The sequence below is a fragment of the Aspergillus fischeri genome, genomic scaffold (assembly GCF_000149645.3).
Source record: "Aspergillus fischeri NRRL 181 1099437636252 genomic scaffold, whole genome shotgun sequence".
Taxonomy (NCBI): Eukaryota; Fungi; Ascomycota; class Eurotiomycetes; order Eurotiales; family Aspergillaceae; genus Aspergillus; species Aspergillus fischeri.
The window spans coordinates 586,622-607,352 of NW_001509768.1; the positions used below are offsets into that span (position 1 = coordinate 586,622).

The following is a 20,731-nucleotide window of genomic DNA, read 5'->3' on the forward strand; positions in this document are numbered from 1 at the left end:
TGCTCTATCCCACCAGCCACCACCTAGTGAGTTTGACTTGTCGATGGACCGGTGGACGAGATATCCCTCAGGACACTGACATGCAGCAACTGCTAAGTACGCATTACAATCGCGTTCAAGTAATTGTATCGAGAAGGAATCAAGATCAGGAGGTTCGAGACAGTGATAAGGAAATACCAAACACCCTAACATCGACCATTGTCTTTGAACGAAAAATGCGTCAAGTACGTACTATATTCTGTTCCCAACCTTCCTCAGGTCATCTTGTTGTATAGTGTTGATCACCCAAACCTCCCTGACTTAGGTCTAGTATACATAGAAAGAGTCATATATGTAGGGTACAGAGGTGGCCGACTTCTTACTAGTTGCTGAGTACATCGCAATCCCCAGCAGATAAGGAACTCTGTCAATGTTCTTATATTGACCTCTCTGTAAGGTAGATAGCCATTTGCTGAACCCATTCCAATTTTCATCATCCCTAAGATACACCAAAGCTTTCCAAGAATCTCCCCATAGTGAAGAAGTTCAGCTAAAACTAGGAGAATATAGGACCTACTATATAAAGGAGCGAATATTAATACTTAATTAGAGAGAATAGGAATATCCTCTAGGCTACTTTTTATAGAGGATATAAAAAGATTATCTAGATCCTGCTAGAGAAAGAAGCTAATATTAATACTCAGGATAAAGAATATAGGCATATCCTCCTAGCTACTTCTTATAGAGGGTATAATACGATTATGATTATTATATAGACCCTGCTTAGGCTTATATTTCTATAAGATAGTGGATGATAATTATTATTAAGCTTCTCACATAACTAGTTAGTTAATATAAAGTATCAATAATTACTTAAGATGACTCTAAGAATCACTAAAGTCACAAGAGCCAGATACCTCAAACAGATATGCATATAACCGACCCTTCCACCTAAGTTTCAGGGTCGCCCTAGCAGGCGACCCTACCAGCTCAACGTAAGGAGCATCGCATCTCAAGTTCTCAAGGTAAGAATTGAAAGATATGCATATTTATAACTTGTATAACCACAATAGAGACTATAAAATTAATTAAAAAGCTTTATAAAAAAGTATAGGTTCTGTTGTATGTACCTATACTAGAATTATTACTTATTCTAATAGTATATCCATACTATTCGCATACTTAAGGTCTATATTCATCTATATATATTTCTAGTATATTAGTCTATAATTACTGACTATCATCACTCTAATATATAGAGTATACTAAGAATTACTTATATAATAGAATAGTAGAGCCACAGACTTCATAGTTTAATGGGAATAGAGATAATACTAGAAATCTATTTCTATATATTTTTTTTCAGTACTAGATACTATTAACTTTAAGTAGAAGCTGTAGAATCTATCCTCCTTATACTATATTATCAAGATACTAGTACTAAAGGTTCATACTAAGTTTTATAAGTATGTAGGCTTATAGTATTGAGAGATCTGTGTTTGAAATATGAGCTTTTATATGGGAAAATAGGCTTACATTGAGATGGCTCCTTAGTCCTTACGTTGAGCTAGTAGGGTCGGTTAGTCGCGTTTCCTGTAATCCTGCCATGGGGGTGATCTGCTTCAGGGTACCATGAATAAAAAGTTATTAATACACCCAATATCCTATATAATTCTCAAATACCATCATTACTATTTCTCTTCTACATATCTTCCTCTTCTAAATGGACCTATGTAAGAAGGTAGTGCTCTAGGCAGCTACTATCCACTCTACCAGAAGGTTACAATGGTGATTCCCCATGAAATCACCAGGCCTAGAACATGCTCATAAGCCTTCCTGAGGTAGTGACCCTATCTTGGCCGCAGCCCCATGACAACCTATTTCTCTATGATTTAACCTACCAGGTCTGGACTCTGGATCTGTGTTGCACCTTACAGGTATGCGTGTATTCTTTAAGCGCCTGTGTCACCCCACCCTCTCGAGGCGTCGAAGAATCACCCGCAAAACCTGATCTACTGACGTGGCCTTTCGTACGTGGGCCAATTCACAAATTCAACCTTTTCCGCCAGCCACTGGAGTAGCCTTTTTCACCATCTTTAGCACGAAAGTCGATAAATTATGAAGGTCCGCCGCCACATCCTGACTCGCGAAGAGAGCGATATTGAAAATGGCAGCTCCTCGCTAAAGGATAGCCAATCAACTAGATTGGGTACATGGTTGGGGAGCGCGCCAAATATCACTGCTACAACAACCAACAAGATTGTTCAGATAGCCGCTAGCTTTCACTTGATCTGCATGGCGAAGCACCCATATCATTATTAGCCGCTGTCCAGCTATTGGTCTCAATCAATTGTTTCCTTCTCCTGTTCATTATGAAGCACCCATGAACCAACTTCCCAAGGCTTGACAATGTGCGAACCTAAAAAGCGGAGACACCGCACTGTGTTACAAAGGGTTTACATTGCTTTGCCTAATCGGCTTCTACACAGCAGGCCTCTCGAATCGATACTGTCCCACTGATCTGTGCGATGTTCAAGTCTAAGAAAATCCGCCTTCTCGCGCTTGATGGGGGTGGGGTTCGGGGATTATCGTCCCTCTTGATCCTTAGGCAATTGATGGCCACAATTAACCTTGAAAACCCACCGAAGCCTTGCGACTACTTTGACATGATTGGCGGCACCAGTACGGGGGGACTCATTGCAATCATGCTTGGTCGGCTGCAGATGACGGTGGATGACTGTATCACAGCATACACGTCCATGTTTGATAGAATCTTCGAGAAGAAGAGACACCGGGTGACCATTAAAGGGAAGATTCAAGGCAGATTTGATGCAGACGAACTCAAGCGGGCGGTTATACAGATCCTAAGAGGTCAGGGCTTGGATGAAAACAGTTTACTTAAGGGCTTGACCTATTTTGACTTGCTGCCTCATTTCGCGGACTGCTGTGCAGCTGAGTTTCCTGGCTCTTTCGATTCTATAAGAGAGAAAAATCTCTATTCTCTGGCACGTGACCGCAAATGGGTAACATACAGAGGGCAGAAAATATTGTGGCTGCCACCAGACTATCGACCGAAGGCCATGGAAGAGTACTGTACGTTTGCTCTTCATGGAAAGCATCTTGCAATTGGTTCTTCGACGGGTCAGGTCTTGATTTTGGAGTTTTTCGGTACCAATTTCCTTTCATAGTTTCCAATAGACGCCAAGTTGGCTTCGAATCTTGGAATAAGATCCTTGAACTTCTACAGACTTGAAATGTCCTTCCTATACTGCGAGTACGCCTATACAGGGAATTACTCAGTCGCGGAGACGCTCCTTGTTTCGCACAATAGCTCTCAGACGTCGCCGGAATCGAAAGAAGGAAACGCTCATGGCTCGAAGGACCGTTCGAAGTCGTGGTGCCAAAGCATCTAAGGAAGAGCGAGGCCCACGCTCCTACATCTAATCCTCATCCATGTCCGGACTTACCTTCATGCAGCTAAACGTAATGGGAATCCTTGGAGTTGGTTTCCTTCACAAAGAACTCTTTGAACAAACCCCTTTGACTGCCACCTTTATTTATGAGCTAGCTGGTGCCGATGTTTCGTTTTATCTCTGAGCAAGAGTCAGGGGCTGCAAATAACTTGGCGCGATAAAACATCCGTATTGTCAAGACAGAAAGAGAGCAGCAAGATAGTGAAAAATCGGTAGCATGCATACTTTATTTCTAATTCTTTCTACATTCATGTTGTTGTATAGTGTTGTTGTATAGTGTTCAGCTCCCAGCCCCTCCAGCCCAGTGCTAGAATGCGTAAAAAGCATTGTTTTATATAGAATACAGAGGTGGCCAACTTCTTACTAGTTGTTTAGTACATGACCACTGCTAGCAATAAGTGACCATTGTCAAGCTTATTGACCTTTATGGAAGTGGATAGCCAGGTGCACTACCCTCTCCAGCTCTCATTCCCCTAAGATACACTAAATTATCCAGGAGTCTGTAAAGCAGAGAAATTCAGCTAAAACCAAGGGATTGTATCACTTTTTCCGAACAACAGTGTCAGGGCCAGGAAATATAAGATTCTCATGGCCATCTTCAAACCGGACCTATATTCAAGTGAAAAGTGGAAAGAAACCCTTTCTACACCTAGTTTTCAAGAGTAGTGCATAAATCAAGGCATAATCCCCACAGCTGGTCGAGACCAGATGGTCGTGGGTTTCTTTCCTATGGTCTATGCTTATCTCCTGAAGGAACAATCAGCACAGAATAGCACAGAAAGATCACAGATCCGAAAGACATGGGTGTCTTCATAGTTGAAATAAAGACTTGGCAAACAAACTCATTCTGTGTATCCTAGGTCATCTTCTATCCAGCGTACCAGTTCAGAAGCAGACAACCTTCTATAATTAAAGGTGACTTGAGCGAATCGATCGAGACATAACCTTAATACCCTGATATCATAGCTACAGGAAGATATCTATGTGGCGGGAAGTTGATGACGATATATGTGCCGTTTTCCGATGTTTCGCTGCTTCTCACATTCATTTCAGAATTGCTGACGGACGTCATTGTCACACACAATCACCATTACCACTATGACTCTGGTCAGTTGATTCAAATAAATAAGTTTTGCGTCAACAGTACGAACATCATCACCCCCCATCATCTTCATCATTATTATAACCATACCAAAATACACCAAATTGATTCAAAGGGACTGGCCCAGAATCATAGTGGTAATAGTGACTGTGTGAGATAATGGACGTCCGTCAGCAATTTGAAACGAATTTAAGAATGAAAGTTTGATTATGAACTTGGCTTTTCCAGCTTTTCCGCAAACGATAGGGCTATGAAATTGAACCAACTTTTGCTTAAACCTTGAAGGCATGTTATAAAAGAAGCATTCTCACCTGTTTATAATCAAGAAGTTGACTCCCTTCAAATTCACCTAAAGGAAATTGAATTTAACTAAATTAAACTGTTACGATGAAGATCTCTCTACTCACTCTTTGCTTGATGACTGCTACCCTCACAGCAGCAGGCTGTGCCCAGGGCAAGGAATACTGTGGCTGGTATCTTAAGCAACACCCTGAAGTGGGTAACGGAGGCTGTATGGGTAACCCCACTGCAAATATTAAGTACTATTTAACTATATCAGTTGCTAACATAAACTAAAGCCTATCAAGAGCAAGCTATATACACCTGCCTCAACCCCACGGCAGTACTAGGCTATAAAACAGGTTGCACGTACTGTTGCGGTCCAGTCGCTCATTGCAGCCAAAAGAAATGTTAAGATTTTATTTCTGGATTCGGTGGAAAACTGCGCCTATGGCGCTGAGTATAAGAGACAGGATTTACTAATGGGCGTTAACTGAATAGTATTCTGCCTTGGTATAGGTTTTTCCCTACAATTAGGTTTTTCCTATACCTGTTATGCAAATGCAAAGGCAGCTTTTGGAAGATGACTGCATTGATTTATATTCCGGTCTACATATCTTGCTAAGGGCTTTTAATTGAAAGTTACTAGTGTTATACACCCTATTAGAAAAAGGGTTTGGACAAGACACTGTACCAAACAGGAAGGTGATTTAGATGCCAATACTTTAGGCAGATAGGTCAGGATGCCCTCAGCTCCTATTTAAAGCAGATTAAGTGTTACGATAGATGGTGGACCTTCCACATGTAATCAAGCTCTCCACCGTCTGTTGTAGAGTTGAACTGCATCAATGCCAAACAAGATGAATAGCAGGTGTCACTCAATATGGCAGGATCCAACTGGTGGATGTATCCAGTCTTTGTAGAATGCTTGGTGTCACGGGCTTGGCATCTAACGGAAGTAACAAAGCTGGGGAGGAAAGAAGCGAAGATCTCCCTCCTAAACCAAATATCAGCCAAATAACGTATTTAGGGGTTTAAGTATGTAGACTGCTTAGGGTTCTGCCTAACTAGCATTACATTTCCATACCATTTTAGTATTTTTACTACATAGGGATTGTCCAAATCACTATATAGTAGGGATATCGAATGATTCAGATCATCATATGGGAGGGAATTGATCGCTGTAAAGCACCGCCTCGAATTGGTATGTGCTCAGCATGAACTTATACTTGATTTTGAGAGCAAGTTGAAATATCTTGGTTCTTTTATCTCGGGTACTAATCCAGAGGCGCTCACCAACACCTTGCTAACTCCACACTCACAGTTCCAAACAGTTTCTTTATTTGCAACAAGACTGTGTACTCATCGGAACTTTGCTGGACAGTTCTCCCAAAGCGGCTTCAAGACATACTCACAAACAGATTTTCTGAAGGCGATATCATGCCAATCGGGCGCCGCGCGACTCGTCGCGAACGTGAATTCGATGCACCTTGTAACAACATCCAAATAGAATGGTAGAACATAGTAAGTACTGAAGTCAAGCCACTGTACCGCCACATCATACCGGCTGCCGAAACTATGGTCGATCCTCAAACCGCTCTCTACGGCATATGTCTCGAAAGTTTTGGCATGCCATAGTTCCAGAAGTATAATGCCAAGTTCAAGCATGGATCCTCTCGGATTGCAGGCACATCTTGCTGAATCCTTTACACCACTGAAGAAAATTTGACGAATAAAGGGCTGAGGGATGTCTGCGTATTGGGCGGTTCCTCTCTGGGAAAGTAGCTCGACACGGCGTGTGAAATATAGCGACTTACACGTAAGCGGAAAGCAAAGCCACGGTGTGGAGTTTAACTGCATGATCGATGATGCGATATTAAATGAAAGGGCCATCCGCTGGTTAAGAGTCCACCGGATTATTGCCGAAGACTCATTTGGCTGCTCCATCTTCCCGAGAATTTGTTCCAACGACATGATATCTTCCGTGGAGTCTGCGATGGCATCTACAAGGGCGCCAACGTTGAAAGGCTTATGATAATAGCAGAGGCACCCGCCTTGAGAAAGATAGAGGTCGAGGAAGTGTTCACCATCTCTGGCTTGCTGTACTGAGTCACAGAGATCCTCTAGGTCTTTAGGCGGGGAAATATTCGTTTTTGTCGGTAGACTGATGGCCACCTTGACATGTTCTCCAGCTTTAGCACTGGCCAATTAAACACCATGTTAGCATTCGATACAAAATTGGTTGTTTGGTCTCGGGGATAGCATACGTCGCATAACAACTCTCCATTTCTTCCAGCACTTTGACGTCCGTTTTGTAGCATGGTATCGGACTTGGGGCGATATTGCTTGGGGAAAAAGCCACTGTGAATGCAACAGTCGTTTTCTTGGCGCCTGTGTGTCTCTTCTCCATAAGCGCCGAGCGACTCTGAAGGAACAACCTGGTCTCATGTTCAGGGTGGCAACCCACGTTATACCCAGCCGAGATGGCCGAGTATAATCGATCTGCATAATTCCGAACAGCATTAAGCGCAGAGGTAAACTTTGCAATCATTCGAGATGTGGATTGAAGAGTTACTTCCGTCTTTGATACACAGGTCTCTCGGATTCTGCGTAGTGTGGCGGTGGCATCGTTGAGATCCCTGATCCGTTTTTCTAGGTCATCTCTTTGCAGGCTGAACTTGATCTTCTTGGTGAGCTCATATTTCCCATCTTTCGGGGGATGGGCCTGAATTAAACTCGAGAGTTTACCCTGACGATAAATGTCAGTAAGTCTGAATTTCGATCTCGGAGTATTATAGCAGTCGTGAGTACCTGCGACTCAGATGCTAGACCACCAATATTAGAAGCTATCTCCGCCAGAATACGCTGACATCGACCAACTGCCCGCTCGTATGGTACATATCCATCGCCGAGATATTCGCGGATGGCATGAGCAACTTTAGGATCCTGGAATAGATCCGAATTTGGTTGGTGGATCAGATCATTGATCTGCTCCTCTCCTAGGTGTGTTGCATTCAGCGGGACGTAGAGATCTGACTCGAGGAAAAACTTTTGCTCCTCTAACGACTGTATCAATTGTGCAATAAATGGTTCTTTGTACTTGAAGAACTTGAGCCGCTGGCTGGTTGTTTTGTACTTCTCGATTGCAGAGATGAGCAGCGGTATCGCCCCTAAAACGACACCGACGACCTCCAAGCCGCTCATTTCGAGACGATAGCATACTCAAAGAAGGAGGGTGATACGGTGAGGCTGAGAAGAAGTCGAAAATATTACTGCGGGGTTACTTCAGCCTTGTTACACAGTTGATTAACCCACCTTGTTACCCCCTGTTCCTGGTGCGCTCTTTGATTGGGAACACGAAGGGGCATGGCAACTGCCCCGCTTCATCCACATTTCCTTTGATGGACAACGGGCTCAAACACATATCATTCGGACTCATTTGGAGTTGATATTGTGGGAATTGGGCAGGTTACTAAGATGGCCGTCGATGATAGTCCAGAGCTCATTGAGAGTCTGGTCATAATCGGCATAAGAGTCAGCAATCAGTTTGCGGCGTTGGACGGCCTGATCGATGTCGATGGTGGTGATAAAGACAACTTTACAAATGAACTTCAACGGTTCGAGCTGTGGGCAACGAGTCTTGGCCTTTATCATGGTGGACATAGTTCTCTCGATTATAGGTTTCGGGACTCTCCTCCCCTCTTTCGGTATGCTTACAAGCTGTTGCGAGACTTGGAGACTGGATTATCACAGCGTCTGCATTCTCCAACTATTACTCGCCAGACACTCGGTTAACCGTTTTCACAGTGAGAGGTGCTTTGGGTGACGCTCTGGTGGCTTCGGCGCAAGAAACCAGACCAGAAGACGACAAGAATATAGCGAAGTCAGACTGCAGTGATGACTCTGAAGAAGAGGACTTCTCGTCATACCAATCCGAACCAGTCACCAAAGCATATCTCGGAAATATCACCGTAACTATCGATCGGCTGTACCGTCTTTCGTTCAAGATCCGAAATCCGGCCATGAGAACTGGTCTTTCCAAGGCGCTGGAGTATACAGAAGTGGATCCAGACACAGGAGTCAATCTGATTGAAGTTTATGCATCGCTAGACCTGAGCCATCTTGTTGAGCTTTTCCGTTGCTTTGGTCACCGGCACCCTGATGATCTTAAGAACCACTACCTCGTTCAGCGCCTGGCAAGAGCAAACACGCGGCGGAGGCAGCAATTCCGATACTGGAGAAAGCGCAAGGTCAAATATGAGGAATATTCCAAGTCAACTGAAATGACATTGAAAACTTCCCAAAATGGCAACATTCACCTCGAGCGCGAACGCCGTGTTATTCATGGACCTCCATCTGCACTATCGCAACCATCCACAGCTACAATGCTGAACGTGGCCCGGGTAAAACTAGAAGACGAGGCTTCCATCATATCGACACAATCATGCCTTATTCTAGCAGGTGACAAGAGCAGTGACCACATTTCAATCCCACCACCCCCTGCGACTGATTCAAATGCCAAGGAGTTTGAATGCCCGTATTGCTTCACGATATGCCCCCGTAAATTCATCACCAAGGAGGCATGGGAGTTAGTACAGTTTCTTGGTAGTTGCAAACATGCAGACTGACCTACGTCCAGAACGCATATATTCCGCGATCTGCGTCCTTACGTTTGCACCTTTGAGGACTGCAAAGAACCAGATCAACAGTACGACACTCTCAGCGACTGGATGTCCCACGAAGCCTCAAAACATAACGTCATCTCAGATCCTGACAATGACCATCGAGCTTATATCCGTAACTGCCCCCTGTGCCTGTCTCCAAATGCCAGTCCGGTCCATATCGCAGGCCATCTTCGCCGTATAGCTTGCTTCTCACTGCCTAAATCATCCAGCGGTAGATATGAGTCCACACTCGGTAGTGGGCTATCTGACCGACCTGAAATTGTATCTTACAGTTCCGAGCGGTCCTCAATGGAGAGCTTTTCGTGGGAGGCATGGTCTGAGAACGTTTCAACTAGTCGCGAGCCACACCAGTCTAAAACTGATGTGAGTGAAATTGATGTTGCGCTGGAAAATACAACCGAACAGATACAAGGATCATGTGAGGAGAGAACTGATAGTCCGGTTGGCAAGCATGTCACCGGTGAGCCAACTATGGTTCCATTGTCAACACCTTCACCATCATCCCCAATACGACCTATCTTGGCGCCGGAAGATCGTCTAGGTTTTCTTCTAGCCGACCGGCTGGAACTGACTAGCATTCTTGCAAACGGTGCGGATGGCGTGGTTTACAAGGGCATCGACATCCACACAAATGTGGTGTATGCTGTCAAAGCACTGAATAAGGTCGGACTCGATGCCCGGCAGCTCCAGTTCCAGCAGCGCGAGATCCGCCTCCACCATCGGGTCAGCGAACATCCCAATGTTGTTTCCCTGGTTAATATAATGGATTCCGTGGACTGTACCTATATGGTCATGGAATTCTGCCCAGAGGGTGACCTGTTCTCCAGCATCACTGAAGAGGGCAACTTTGTGGGCAATGATCCCCTTGCCAAACGCGTCTTTCTTCAGATGCTGGATGCTGTCCATTATTGCCACTCATTAGGAGTTTACCACCGTAACCTCAATCCGGAGAACATCTGGGTGACCGGTCAGGGGCTGACGGTCAAACTGGCCGGATTTAACCTCGCGACCACGGACGACTTCACCGCGGATTTTGGCTGCGGTTCGACATTCTACATGTCTCCAGGTATGTTTCCTTAGTACTTGTTTTTTGCTACAGTCAGTGCTCACCTCATACGACAAGTAGAATGCCAGCAATCAAATCCTCGACCCATGTCGTGCTACGCATCCGCCCCCAACGATGTGTGGAGCTTGGGTGTCATCCTTGTCAATCTGACGTGTGGTCGCAACCCGTTCAAGCGTGCGTCGATCGAGGATTCGACGTACCGGGCTTATCGGAAGGATCCATTCTTCCTCAAGTCCATTCTCCCTTTGTCTGAGGAGCTGGTCGGCATCCTGAGCCGCGTTTTTGAATGCGAACCTACAAAGAGGATTACCATCCCAGAGCTCCGATCGTTGATTCTGGACTGTCCCGTTTTCACGGTTAAGTCCTATACCTCCGACGATCACAGTAAAGACCAAGTAGGTTAGACTCTGAAATATCGACAATAATGTATTCAGTAATAGTTGGAAGTGGCCTGATTGGTGTCTGTCAGCTACACCAAAAATCAAATTCGTCATCTCCACTAGTATGCGAGGCTGGGTGTGGGGTGGCACCCTACCAGGCAGCCTCTTTACCTCGTTACTGCGTTCATTTAAAGATCTATCATGTGGAATTCCGTCCCTTTGCTTGGAGAGCATTCTCACTTCCAGAGCTACGTCGTTCATTGTGTACCTGTAAACCTCATGGACATTGCGCTAGAAGATACAAATATTGTTAAACCAAGGGAGCAAAGGTCCATAACCCAGACAGGTCTACCAAAACGATATAATAATAAGGAAAGTACCGGCGTAAGGAGTAGGGAAGTTTGTAATAATTTACAGTAACACCATCATAGCAACGACAGTGAATAAGGCTGCAGTGTTGCACCAAGGGGAGCTGCTATTGACCAATTTCCTTCTAAATGGAATTAGATGTTGAGATTGAACATCTAATGGACAGTGGGTTAGCTATTCCAGTGCAACTGACCGTTTCAGTTACAGTTACCACCCTCACTGGGCTCACAATCAAAGGAAGGTGAGTAGAACTGGAGGCAAAGATATCCTCGGAACGAGAGTGGGGAATCGAAGAAGCAACAGAAGCAGAGGAAGCAGTAGCAGTAGTAGAAGGTGAGATAAGACCCCATATTTTGTAGGATGTCTTGTTGATGGTGTACCAGCAGTAAGGTAAAAGCTACCAATTTGTCACACAGTTTCGATAGCGAGCGCCCCCAGGTCCCAGCAGCGGATTTACCACCGAACTCGACGTGGACTAGGCTAGCTCCGAATTCACTGATCCTGAGCAGCCTAACTCTGAGTACCTACCTTCCTCGTCTCCAGCGGGATTCCTGTCACCAAAGGCCGTCGAGTGACCGCAGGAGCAGTCTCTGGTTGCGCGCCCTCATCCGGCCAGCATCACCAAAGGATTCTTCGGATCCTGAAATAGATCCTGCCGCATCTGCTGGACGGAAGCGGGGTATGTTGTCTCAGTTCTCTAGGTCAGCAATGCTAATAGAACGCACTAGACCCCAGACGTGAAAAGAAAAATCCGAATCTGAAGAAAGCCAGGGAAGCTACCAGCCATCATCCATGCAGGCCGCCTTCAGTACGATGTAAGTGAGATGGATGCCGTTAGCTGGGCGAGGATGGGAAAGAAAAAACAATACATTTATTGGTCGTCTTCTACAGGGCGAACGTACATCAGTGGTTGTGTTTGGATTGGAGCACATACGGCGAAACTCATCTGTATTGTTGCAAAGCCTATACATATAAGGAATGAGCCAAGGGAATCAAAAAAAGTCCCGATTCCTCTGTGGTTATACTGAAGACACTATATACTTCCGATGATCATTTTAACTAAGGTAATCCACAAGCGAGTGGCCATTGATTTGATTAGCACGTCACATACAACTCTTTGACAACACCTAGATGGCCATATCTTTCGACCTGAGCACGGGCAGACGTCGTGACTCTCTAAACTTGCTCACTGCTCGCTGCTCAGCGGGCGATGACCAGACCGTCAACCAATATCTTCCACCGCAACTCGAGAAGAAAACAATTGTGGTGCATCGTGCTCTGCTAGCTGCAGGTAACTGCAAACCGCGGAGTAGGGTGCCTGTTGTCCAACTGAAAGTCCTCCCACCAGCAGAGTGTTTGGCAGTGTTTGCCAGTTTGTGGCAGTGTTGTGTAGACTGGCTGTGGATTGGATATGGATTGATCGGATACCCATATCTCTTAGCTTCGGTATTCAGCTGTCGGGATCTGCTGCCGAATAATGCCAGTCACCAGGCGATAATACCTCAACACCCGCCCACCCAAGGAATACTCGCAGCTCAGCAGCAGGTATCTACCATATCCGCATACCTCGTAAACTCCTCATCCGTCAAGAACATCTCCAACTCCTCTGGGTGCGTGCCCAGAACAAGCTCCACCCCTCCATCCTTCCTCATAGGGAAGACAACCAAGAATCGAAACCGCCCGTTGCCACGCTCCAGCTGCGGCCGCATTGTCTCCGGCACGCCCCCGTTCGCGAAGAAGGTGTCTCCGAAGCAGATCTCGCTGGTCGGGAAGAGCATCATATTGGAGATCATGGCGTGCATGTGCTCGAGGCCCATGTTGGCAGTTGAAAACCGGCTGTGGTCTGGAAGGGACTGCAGGATTGTGAGCGCGTCGTGCACGAGCGACGGGGTGATGCGCGCGGCGGACTGGCGCAGTAACAGCGCGACTTTTGCGATGGTGGTCTCTGCGGAGCAGAGTGTCTCGATGGGCATGCTGGATCGGTTGAGGATGAGCATGCTGCCCATGTAGGTTGGCGGGAGGCGGGAGGAGAAATGCGGGCGGATGTCGGTGGGTAGCTCGAGGATGGAGACGTTGTCGGGGCTGAACTTCTGCTTGTGGATCTCCGTGGCTACGCGGTATCGTGCCCTGATGGCGGCACGCCAGAAGAAGGCTTGCACGGTGTCGCTGATGGATGGGATGGTGCCTTTGGTTGAGGGGTCGGCGATGACGTCTTGTTTCATCAGCTCCAGCTTCTCAGGCGTGATGAGGAACATGGTCGTCTTTAGGCATCGCTCGGCGCGAGGCAGCGGCCAGACTGGATGGAGCGGGAAGATAGGTCGAGGAGGAAGAGATTCTTCTGAAGCCTTCTCGGATTTGGTGTTATTCTCATCGTCCGGGGGAAAGAATGGCAGGAAGCCCCATGTACCAGGGTCGACCTCACGAAGCGGTCGGGCCCAGCCTTCCTGCTGATGTAGAATTTCCGGCAAGCTGTGGTTGAAGCTCTCAGGGTCATACCAGCCGCAGGTTGCCGACTGATCGCCCTGCAAATATCTGCAGTTCTCGGCCCAGGCCTTGAGAGCGACCATGGCGCCGAGGCCGTCAAGGCAGCAATGGTTAAGGTCGACGGCAAGTATACACCCCCCTGACACAAAATTGGCTTGTCCTACGAAGATATCGGCGGGCATCTTGGGGAAAGGATCGTCCCGTAAGACAAGACTGTCCCTGAAGGCCGACGGCGCGAAGCCTCCTTTGCGCAAGTGGTCGAATGACGGAAGAACAGCAGAGAGGTCCTTGTAGACCAGACGATTGCGTGCAGAATCTGCCTTGGCAAGAGGCGGAATTGTGACGCAGAGGTCTCCTTTGGTGTAGCCGATCACTTGCTCCGAACAGTTCGCCATCTTGCCGCTGAGGGCTGGAATCAGATCAAACGTGCGGTTGAGACCCTCCTGCAGGTTGGCAAATACTTGCTCGTAACTGACCCCGTCGCGTATTGGGAAGTACAAGACCAAGCCCATGCCGTGGTTCGGGTTGACATAGTCGAACGCGTTCAAGCTGAATGATTGCCGCGCCTTGTGCTGGGCAATCATGCTCGCTATCTTGGCCCCGACATTGTCAACTGGTCTTTCACATAAGGTAGTTTCGCTTGCACTCTGCGCCTCGGCCGCCAGAAGTGCGATAGTACCGGAGAGGCTGGCTATGGTCGGATTGGCGTAGATATGCCGAGGGCCAATCTGATCACCTAGCCCCGTAGCTGCCCGGATTGTCTTGATGGCCGCAAAGGCACCGAGAGAGTCAAGCCGAAGGGCGAACAGGTCCGTGTCTGCAGAGGCCTCCTGGATATCAGGGAGCGAAGAGGCGAGGATCTTACGAACATTGTCCTCAATTGAGTGGGTCGAGCTCATGTCGAAGTCGAAAGTGCCACCGATATCGTCACTGCGTGAGCTGTAGAAACGCTCAATGTAGTCGGCATAAAGCTTCAGTGTGGCGGATCGTTTCACCGTGCCCTTGTCTGTGCGGAAAAAGGGCTTATCTGGTGTTGCAAAAGCCACAAAGTCCCTCAGCAGCTGGTTTTTGTGCCGAGACATGGAGTTGGCCTGTTGGACTGTTTCCCAAATGCTGTCGAGGAGCTCGTCGGTCTTATGCAAAGGGTCATTCAACTCAATAAGTAGACCTGCCTGGGGCTTCCCAGTTCCGAAAACAAGGCATCCTTTGATGGCAGAATGGGTCGTGATGAAGGCTTCCGTCTGCAAGGGCGATATCTTGTACCCGTTCGACAGTACGACGAGATCGTCGCTTCTCCCCTTGAAGGCCCACAGATTGGGCTTGGTGGGATGTCTCATGTACAAGTCCTTGAAATTAATCGACTGCTTCTCGGGGAAAGTGTGGAAGATGCCCTGGAACAGGGGCCAGTGCTCGTTGCGATGCACCAAATGCTCGTATGTGTCCGGCTCGACTTGCTTGAACTCAAAGCCGGAATACGGATGGAAGCAAAACCAGAACCAATCCTCTCTTGGTGGTATGAGGTTACCAATAAACAGACCCTCTGTTGTACCAGTCAAGTTCAGCACTCTTATTACCTCGTTAACCTTGCCAGCGCTTACTGGACTGACTGGACCGCCAGATGCACAGATGAATTTGGACGACTTGAGCTTTGACATTACTCCGGGAGTTTCTCCCAACTCATCGACAAGGGACGGTACCATGCTCCAGATATCGATTCTAGTATTCACTGCAAGAGCTTCCACCAGATTGATATTAGGCAGGACGCCCGCTGGTCCTAAGACGCAGTGCAGGTTAAAAAGGGCGGGCATCAAAATATCCATAATAATACCGGCACCCTATCCATACAGTCAGCCAATAGACCTTCTTCCTGTTTATCACCTCAGCGAGAAAGATATTCGATTACGTACGTGACTCATGGGGAAAGATGAGTAAATGGTATCGCCTGTCTTCCAGTCAGTTGTCCACGGGGGCAAATCACCATCGCCCCCTCGTGGTAACAGTCGTACCGCATCCATGGTGCCAATCAGTCCGTGAGACCAGGGTATTGGCTTGGGCACTCCCGTGGTCCCAGACGTATGCAGGAAACAAAACGGGTCATTGATGGCTTCGTCAAACTTCTTGGTATACGGAAAAGGGTCGGTAGACACGGCATCGAGAAGCTCATCAAGTAGAGGGAGCTGCAGAACATTCATGGGGCGTTTCTGCAGGACCTCCTTGACCAGAGGGACTGGGGATATGTCGCAAGCGTTGACCCAGGTATTGCATTCTGTTGCCTCGAGCACCGCAAGTGCTCCTTCCGTGCTGTTCTTTGGCGACAGGAACAAGGCCTACGGGAAGTGAAGCGACGTAAGCCAATTGAACAGACGCAGGGCGAGTCCAAGCAGTGGTTCAATGACTTACTGCGTAACCAGCTTTGACACATGCATAGGTCAGCAGGACGTGTCGTAGATCATCTTTTCAATCATAAAGTTAGTACTTTGTCTCAAACAAGGCTCAACATGCCGGGTGCTCTTTGCCAACTTACGTGGTCCAATGTAGCCCACAGGCTGGATGAAGTCTGGTCTGCCAACCTGGTTATAAAGCCACCAAGCGGTCTTGTCAACAGCGTTGGCAAAGGCGCGAGCAGAAATGTGCCTGAACTCAAGTGAATCGCCAGAAAACGTCGTCAGTGAGAAAACAATACGTTCCGGCTCGGCGGCAGCCAAGCTGTCCATGATCTGAGGGATGAGCCTTTTGCCGTATGGTACTGAAGCATTGTTTGAATTGTCCTCCGCGACGATCCCCAAACCGCTCAACGCGAAGGTGGGAGGAGAGTGTGTTTCCGGTGTGGTTGCTGCGCTGCCTTCCATGCTCGCACAAGACGAGGTGGAAGAAGTACTGGGTGAAGACAATCCGGGTGAGACGGGGTCGGATGTAAAAGGTCCGCCGAGATATTCACTGGCGCTGAGTCGTTTAGGTCGTTGGAGGTAGCTCGCTGTGGTCTCGCTGATGCCGAAATCGTCCCCCTCTCGTGGCTTCTCCCTAAAGTGACTGGGGCGGCCGTCCGCGTACACGAGCTCCAGCCTGTCGTCCTTGCTGAATTCGCCCATCGGAGCGCTGATCCACTGCCCGTCCGCCAGCTGAGCGACGCTGCAGTGCCATGGAGTGGTGAAGCCAGTCTTGGTGTTCAGCAGGGATATCGATAGCTTAGTGCCGGCCACTGACTCGTGAATGGAAAGCCGCAAATGATTAGGAAAAGAGATTCTGATTGCCTGTGCAAAAGCCTATTGAGGATGAGCGTCAGAGAGCATACCAATATAACTGGATGGTCGTTTCACCCACATCACCTCTTATCAGCATCTGCTTAGCAAGATACTTGCAATCTCGCTTGTAGCTGTGGGCAGACCGATGCGCCCCTCGAGGGAAGATGTACTTCAGATCAGACTCCAGGAACCTCCTGTATCCGAGGTAGGTCAGCTTGGTATCAGGATTCGAGGCAATCTCGTGGTCGATGTCAAGGTCGACTCTCTCATACTTGTTGAGGAGCAATCGGCGGAAAGTGGTACAGTTAGCGACGTAGACGACTTCGCTCATCTCTTCTGGCAGAGGGATATCGAGCAGGTCTTTTATTCTGGAGAAAACAATGTATTTGTACTGCTTCTGGGCGGCCATCTTGCGTAGAGCCTCTCCGTAAGCCCACGTATCTTGATCGGATATGCATAGCAAGTCTAACAGCACACGGCTCGACTAGTTAGCCATGTTTTGATTGAACCGAGTCACAACCTACCATTGTATGTGATGCCATCCGAGATAATAGTCACTTGAAGGCCAGGCGAGTATACTTCCCGAACACGCGCGCACATGGTATTCAAACGGTCAAGGGCCAGCTCTTCAGCTTTATCGGGCAGGCCCCCGAGCACCTTGTATACTTTGTTCGCCGACTTGAACGGGAATGCAGGGAGACAAGCCTCTATTCGCGTGCCTGCAACGACAAATCGTTCAATGATTGGCAGGAAGTTATTCGCAGCCCCCTGCAATCGGTCCTGTACAGGGTCAAACTTGTTGAGAGCATACTCGAGGATGATATCCAAGATGAGATGAGAGATCCCTGCTTCCTTGTAAGACATTCTGTTGGAGTGATGCATGGTAATGCACTGTGATGGGCCTCTAATTGCGATCTGGATCTTCAATGCAATGCCGATCTAACGTAGGCCAGTTGTGATTAAGTTAGGGATGTGCTGCAGACAAGCTGGCAATGTGCAATTGACCAGAAAGGCAATATCAACACTGACTAGATTCGTATGGGAGTCTTCTTTCCAATTGACTAAATGCTCCTAATGACACGAGCCACAAGGAGCTAATCCAAAGAAGCAAACGATACCTTCTGACATGAGGGAATGAACATTTCATATCGACCTTGCACCGCATTTCAAGACCTGGAGATATCTCCGAGTACGAGGTGAGGAGGCATGAGACATGCGAGACAGTGGAGCCAGTGGAGCCAGGACCCTATCCCGATGTGAATGTCAAGGATTGGAGCATATTTGAGGCAATTATCAGCGGTTGGGACCGGACCGAGGCCAAATAGCCTGCCTATTCACCCAAGCTCATGATGACCGGGAATCACCGGGCTACTGTGAGCTGAACATCGGGCAGTCGCCTTAGTCGGCCATCTTGCTCGTCCGCTATTAAGTGTCTTACTCCTGGCTCCGAAAACGTCAGGTTCAGCTCACGTAGTGTTATATCGAAAGCCTTGCTTACAGAGGTAGACCGCCTCACCGGGATGGCAGACATATATGAGCTCGAAAAGTTGCGGCCATTAGGTATTACCTCATCTAGGAACGATGCCTTCATCTGATGCGTAAAGGGAAACTCGAGCAGGTCTCGGCATCTTGTCACCATCTCGAATTCTTCAACAATGTCGGCCTCTCAGCCCACTACAAACTATCCGAGTCCTCGTCTCCAGCTGTAACCGACCTGCGTGGTCTCATCTACGCTGCGGCTGGAGATTTGGTCCGTAAGCATCGCATATTATTCGCCATTCCCGTGAATGAAGGCACTCCTAATCCTCACTTCGCCTGTCTACCTTGGATCGATCTCAGTCGGAGCATTGCCTTTCTCGAACGATCTGTACCGTTAGCCAGCGCGGCCGAAGGACAAGACAAAGAGCTGGACGCAATCCTCGAGGAGCAGCATAACACCGACTTCAAGACTGACTACGGCACTTTGCCGTTCTGGCGCCTGATTATCCTACAATCCAAGGGGAGAAACGAGTTCACGGCCTCCTTCATCTACCACCATGCCATTGGCGATGGGGTCTCGGGTCTCGCTTTCCACAATGCGTTCCGTGACGCTCTGGAGGCTGCGTCTTCCTCTACTTTGCCTGACGACAAGGCTGAGAACATAATCCTGCCAGATGAGAACACGTCGGTTCTCCCTCCTCTGGAAGAATTGCATCCCATGCCAATCAACCCGCGTCAGCCTCCCTCTCCGACAACAGACCTCAAACAGTGGACGGGTACCTTCATCCACATCCCGTGCAAGTCCCGCTGGGCATCTTTGTACCTCTCGCCGAGCGCCTCCAACGCCTTCGTCCAAGAGTGCAAAGAGACGAAACTATCCGTCACCTCCGCTCTGTCGTCAGTCGTCGCCGCAGCCTTATTCGACAACCTTCCATCAACCGTGCAGGCTCTCACCTGCATTATCCCAGTCAGCTTACGCCCATGGCTCAAGCTACCTCGTCAAGCCGCCGATAATGCGATTGGAACGTATTTCGACGCTACCCGAGTGCAGCTCACACGGGCCGATCAGCCCTCTCAGGATCCTAGCCTGGTAGATATATGGTCCGGAGCTCGCCAGGTCTCTAGATCAATAAATGACTACCTCTGCGACGTTTCGCCGTCTGGCGAGCCTTACACGTCCGTTGTAGTCTTTAAGACCATCCCCGATGTGTCTGTCGTCTTCCATTCTATGCTCGGAAAGCCTCGCGATGCGGCGTTTGAAGTCACGAATGTTGGACTCTTCTCGCCGGCCGCTATTCCCGGGACTTCTCTCTGGAAAGTAGGGAGCGTGCTGCTCAGTCGCAGTGCTGCTGTTCCCGGGGCTGCAGTCACTGTTAGTGTTGTCACCGGTGGGGATGGAATTATGGCGCTTGGTTTCAGCTGGCAGGAGGGTGTTGTCGAGGACGGTTTTATCGCCAGTGTCAGACAGGGGGTCAGGAAGTACTTTGAGAAGTATCAATGATAGCCAGAGACAATAGGACTAGTCTTACCTCCTCTGAGTAATACCTCGAAAACGCACCGCACCTCAAGCACTCGCAGCATTTATCCCAGGTCTGACGGCACCGGCAACAGCATCATTCTATTGGTTCTTAACGCAGGTAACCACCCTCGCCCGCCAACCAGGGCTATACCACATCCCCGGGGGCGGCGGCCCTATCGCCAGCAACCGCTTCCCAGCACTCACCGAACTCCTGGCCCCGTCGAAGCCTTCAAGCACAGGAGTCCGCGTCGGTGAGCAAATACGAATCGCATTGCGTAGGCGCGTGTTCTTACAGGAAAGCGGGGGTATTCATTTGAAGATATGGTGGGGTGTTTGATATGTGAGGTGCAATTTTGCCAAAGCATTCCTTTTTTTCCCTCGGGGGATAGCCATAACTCTTGTGCTATTGATCATACAGCCATTGATTGAAGCAGGGGTGGCCGACGAGAAGGATTCAGCTGGGAATAGGACAGAAAGGGCAGATTCTGGAGGTGTTGACATATTCTGCTACTATTCCTACTACGCTAGAAATGGTTGTCTAGACGGCTGCGTCTTTGCTCAAGTGTTTGATATTCTTGATAACACTAGGAAAGTGGCTGAGACAGGGCTAAGCGAGGTAGATCCAACTATTCGTCTCCTGTGAGCGGGTTTGAGCAGGTTATTGTACGCTAACA

General features: G+C 48.2%; 5 protein-coding genes across 5 annotated transcripts, besides 1 other annotated feature; 2 read left to right on the forward strand and 3 right to left on the reverse strand.

Annotated features, from left to right (window-relative positions):
- Positions 1 to 3,703: 3,703 nt before the first annotated feature.
- Positions 3,704 to 3,732: a microsatellite.
- Positions 3,733 to 6,195: 2,463 nt separating this feature from the next.
- On the reverse strand, positions 6,196 to 8,037 carry NFIA_063640 (uncharacterized protein; the record flags this gene model as incomplete). The annotated part of the gene is made up of 3 exons (XM_001263099.1): positions 6,196 to 7,033; positions 7,101 to 7,582; positions 7,645 to 8,037. The coding sequence occupies 3 exons, from the start codon at positions 8,035 to 8,037 to the stop codon at positions 6,196 to 6,198; spliced, it is 1,713 nt and encodes a 570-aa protein (XP_001263100.1).
- Positions 8,038 to 8,310: 273 nt separating this feature from the next.
- Positions 8,311 to 10,988, forward strand: NFIA_063650 (putative protein kinase; the record flags this gene model as incomplete). The annotated part of the gene is made up of 4 exons (XM_001263100.1): positions 8,311 to 8,488; positions 8,572 to 9,421; positions 9,473 to 10,584; positions 10,645 to 10,988. 4 exons carry the CDS (start codon positions 8,311 to 8,313, stop codon positions 10,986 to 10,988), a joined length of 2,484 nt encoding a protein of 827 aa, XP_001263101.1.
- A 1,880-nt stretch (positions 10,989 to 12,868) lies between these two features.
- NFIA_063660 (transferase family protein) lies at positions 12,869 to 16,009 on the reverse strand (the record flags this gene model as incomplete). The annotated part of the gene is made up of 4 exons (XM_001263101.1): positions 12,869 to 13,999; positions 14,027 to 15,058; positions 15,095 to 15,652; positions 15,725 to 16,009. 4 exons carry the CDS (start codon positions 16,007 to 16,009, stop codon positions 12,869 to 12,871), a joined length of 3,006 nt encoding a protein of 1,001 aa, XP_001263102.1.
- A 196-nt stretch (positions 16,010 to 16,205) lies between these two features.
- NFIA_063670 (ICS-NRPS-like enzyme crmA) lies at positions 16,206 to 17,923 on the reverse strand (the record flags this gene model as incomplete). The annotated part of the gene is made up of 4 exons (XM_001263102.1): positions 16,206 to 16,270; positions 16,342 to 17,080; positions 17,139 to 17,500; positions 17,584 to 17,923. The coding sequence occupies 4 exons, from the start codon at positions 17,921 to 17,923 to the stop codon at positions 16,206 to 16,208; spliced, it is 1,506 nt and encodes a 501-aa protein (XP_001263103.1).
- A 730-nt stretch (positions 17,924 to 18,653) lies between these two features.
- NFIA_063680 (putative alcochol-O-acetyl transferase crmB) lies at positions 18,654 to 20,039 on the forward strand (the record flags this gene model as incomplete). Its single annotated transcript, XM_001263103.1, has 1 exon — positions 18,654 to 20,039. The coding sequence occupies one exon, from the start codon at positions 18,654 to 18,656 to the stop codon at positions 20,037 to 20,039; it is 1,386 nt and encodes a 461-aa protein (XP_001263104.1).
- Positions 20,040 to 20,731: the final 692 nt, after the last annotated feature.